We start from the raw sequence: 3,769 nt of genomic DNA, 5'->3' as shown, positions 1-3,769 counted from the left end.
GGATCCAAAATGCCACCCACTGCATGTTTTGTGTTTGTAAAAGGCATTCCCAGTTCCTCATCGGATTGTTCTCACCTTTCATTCTTGGCATCTCCAGCATTTTCCTAATATTAAGTCCACAATTTACTAATAGTTTTGGATGCCAACTTTTCTTTAAGCCTTTAAAAAGCAGAGATCAGACCACCACAATTACAGACAGAAGCTATACGAAAAAAGCTGTTCTAGGCATTTTGTCTGAACACTCAGAGGTCAGTTCTATCTGCATGAGGTTTCTTATCTTCCTTACAAGAACAAAAAATTGAGAATACCTACTATTTTAAAAAATGGAGCCTGTTTGCTTTAAGGTGTCTTAGCCCATTTTTCCGAGACAGCATAACTTTCTAACTGCCTTTCAGAGGACTGAGTTTTGTTTTTTTCATATTAAATAAAGAAAAACAGAACACACTGCTGTGAAAGACCTGCATACAGAACACGTAATTGATAAAAAATATTCTTCTGCTATAGGTGCATGCGCTGCAAAGCCACAAACCACCTAACGTGGGTATTATGCATTCTTAGTGTTTTCTGTGAAGGAAAAGCATTAACATGGTATAAAATAATGTTTAAGAATTGATGTCTCACTGCTTTAAAGTTGGTAACTTAACACACGGTAACTGACCAGCAGTTGACCTGTGTGCTTTTATGCATCTAAGCCAAGAGTTATCAAGTCAAGTCAGTTCATTGTTGTACAGTCACTTGATGTAACTGTTTGTACTTCTAGAGCAAACTACATTAACTAATGGAACATGTTCTTTCAGATGTCTTCAACTACATAAGTAGCCATGAACTTTCTTCAAGGCAATAACCAATGCAAATCTACTTCAACCACCATAAAAGCCTAGCACAACTTACTGATTCAATCTTGCAGTAAATATTTAATAAAAGCCTGACTGAAAGCTTTTTTGACCAAATACCATCTAGCTTATGTTTCAGGAGCTAAGTCCTATGAAAAAGTTTCAGCCAGCAGTTTAAAAGCAAAGTAGTTTAGAGAAGGCCATAAGACTTTGGTTGAAGTCTGAATATTTTTAAAACAGGAACATTTTAGCCATTTCATACATACTCACTGAAGCATGTGAAGAATTCAATTCTTTATTTGCAATAATCCATAACTAGTCTATATTTCTACCGAGGAAGGCAGTTTCTCTCTAGAACATTGCTAATAGAACAACAAACTTCAATTCTACTGTGTGAAAGGGCTACAAATACATCAAGCAGACTACAGAGATTTTGATTTACAACTGGCACCTAGGTTACTGGCTCATTTATCAATCACCTAGCACAAAATTTGAAGACTGGGCAATTTAATTATTTATTCAAGAAATTTACTTATGGGTATGTCAGATGTATTTCTTTTCAGCCAATGTCCAGGATTTTTGTTGGCATGCAGATTTGACCTTTTGCAATTTAAAGTATTAAGTGTCTATATAAATTTGAGAGCAGTTTTGGTCTGTTGTAGTAAAGCTTATAGCAATGGTCAACTATTCTGCCAGCAGGTGGTGCTCTACAGGATTCTTGGCTCCTTTAATAAGAACAAGACAGAATTCAGTTGAAATGACTTCACTATGCAAACAAAGTACTTTTAACAGAAGAGAAAGCATCCTCCCCCATAATGGGTCGTTTACAGGCAAGCCAATAAATAACACAATGTGAAACTGAGCAATCTGAAAATTTGAACACTTATATGAAAAAAGCACATGCTCTAAATGTGTCAGAACAACATATGTTGATGGAGAACAACCTGTACAAAAAACAGACTAACTGTGTCAGCAAGGCAACTGCCCAACTACAAAAAAGTGGATGTACAATAAAGTATTTTAACTGACTACATCCACCCGTGGGCATTTCAAAAATTGGTGTATATCTCTTAAGTATTAAATCCAATCTAGTGGGGCAGCAAAAAAGTTGAGACCTTTACTAGAAACACATGTAGAAATCTGAGCAGATATAACTTGTTTGACTAAAAAAGCCTTTGCTTGAACTGTATGGAATGAACCCTAGGAAAAAAGACATGTAAAGGTCAATGAACACAATGATTTATTTAAAAAATAAAAATGTAAAAACCATTTCTCTCCCCCCTCCCCCTTTACAGCCACGGGAGCAGAGCAGATTTTGTAGAAAAAAATGTGTAGGTATCCAAGTCCTTACAAAGTTAATTCCCCTTTCCCGCCCAACCCCAAATAAACCAAAATTAAAACGGTATCTTATTCCTAGTATAAAAACGACCAATGTCCAAGCAATAAAAAAATAGAGTCCATCAATGACTAACACAAAATCGTTGTGTGTGAGGAGGCCCAGTCCATCTTCGGAAAGAAGTGAAACAGGCAGCAGAGCGACTCCAACAAGAATTAATTCGAGCAGCTCCGCATCACGGGAGCCTTTTCGTACGGAGGTGCCCCCTTAGGGCGAAGAGTAGGGGAACTATTAAGAACCTGGCCCGGTACAACAGAGGGCATACTCCATGCAGACAAAACCGACACCCCCAGAACAGTAATGGGCATTTCCCGCTTAGAAGGAGCCGCCGTAACCTCCCCCACCATAACCGCCTCTGTATGGTCCACTGTTACTGCGGGGGCCCCAGCCGCCACCGCCGCCCCCCGCGCCGCCGCTCTTCATGGGGCCGTAGGAGGACTGGTGCTGGCTGTAGCTGCCGAAGCCGCCGTACCCGTTGCCGTAATCGCCGCCGCCGGCTCCTCCACCGTATGAGCCACCTCCGTAGGATCCGTAGCCCCCGCCGCCTCCTCCTCCGCCGCCGCCGTAGCCACCATAACTGTTATAGCCGCCTCCGCCGCCTCCTTTGGAGAGCCCGTTGTGGTCCCGGTTGCCTCCGCCTCCCCTTCCTCGCCCCCGTCCGCCCCAGCTCGACCTGGAGGAGCCCCCGCCGCCTCCGCCCTGGATGTCTTCCTTAGGCACGGCCTTCTTGACCTCCACGCGGTGGCCCTGGATGGGGTGGAACTTGACCACGGCGGCCTTGTCGGCAGCGTCGTGGTTCTGGAAGTAGACGAAGCCAAAGCCGCGCTTTTTGCCGCTCTGCTTGTTGGAGATGATCTCGGCTTTCTCCACGGGGCCGAACTGGCTGAAGTGCTCCACCAGGTCGTTCTCGCCCAGGTCCCCCTTGAGGCCTCCGACGAAGAGCTTCTTCACCTTCGCGTGCGCCCCCGGCCGGGCCGAGTCCTCTCGGGAGACGGCCCGCTTCAGCTCCACGGCGTTGCCGTCCACCGCGTGCGGAGAAGCTGCCATGGCGGCGTCGGCCTCCTCGACCGCCGAATACGTGACGAAGCCGAAGCATCGGGAGCGCTTGGTCTGCGGGTTCAGCACCACCACGCAGTCAGTCAAGGTCCCGTAGGCCGCGAAGTGCTCCCGCAGCCCGGCCTCCGTCGTCTGCACGTTCAGCCCGCCAATGAACAGCTTACACAGCTGGGAGTTCTCCATGCTGGAGCCGCGGCCCGCCACACGCCGCCTCCTACTCGCCGCTGCCGCCGGTAGGGGGCAGCTGCAGCCTACCAGTACACCGGCGGGTGCGCTACGAGGTCCGTTCGGAGGGCCACCCGAAGGCCTAGGCTTCCACCGGTCGAGAACGGGGAAAAAGGGGGGTGGGGAAAAGGAAAACGCACAAAATGGCGGCTTCCACTCCTTAGGCGCGCTCGCAGCCGGCGACTGGGGCCCACACACAAAGGAAACGGCGGGTGACCACGCCCACCTTGGAAGCGCGAGGCACGCCCCCACCCCTCCG

At 47.3% G+C, this 3,769-nt stretch overlaps 1 protein-coding gene across 1 annotated transcript; it reads right to left on the bottom strand.

Annotated features, from left to right (window-relative positions):
• Positions 1 to 2,050: 2,050 nt before the first annotated feature.
• HNRNPA0 (heterogeneous nuclear ribonucleoprotein A0) lies at positions 2,051 to 3,769 on the bottom strand. The gene has a single exon (XM_035105514.2). It carries the CDS (start codon positions 3,466 to 3,468, stop codon positions 2,545 to 2,547), a length of 924 nt encoding a protein of 307 aa, XP_034961405.1. The 5' UTR covers positions 3,469 to 3,769; the 3' UTR covers positions 2,051 to 2,544.

This window comes from Zootoca vivipara, chromosome 2, assembly GCF_963506605.1.
Source record: "Zootoca vivipara chromosome 2, rZooViv1.1, whole genome shotgun sequence".
NCBI lineage: Eukaryota > Metazoa > Chordata > Lepidosauria > Squamata > Lacertidae > Zootoca > Zootoca vivipara.
The sequence above is the reverse complement of the archived record's forward strand: the minus strand, read 5'-3'. Positions and strand labels throughout refer to the sequence as shown.

Bases quoted from the DNA above. Each gene is read 5' to 3' on its own strand.
- HNRNPA0 (XM_035105514.2), bottom strand. From the start codon at position 3,468: ATGGAGAACTCCCAGCTGTGTAAGCTGTTCATTGGCGGGCTGAACGTG.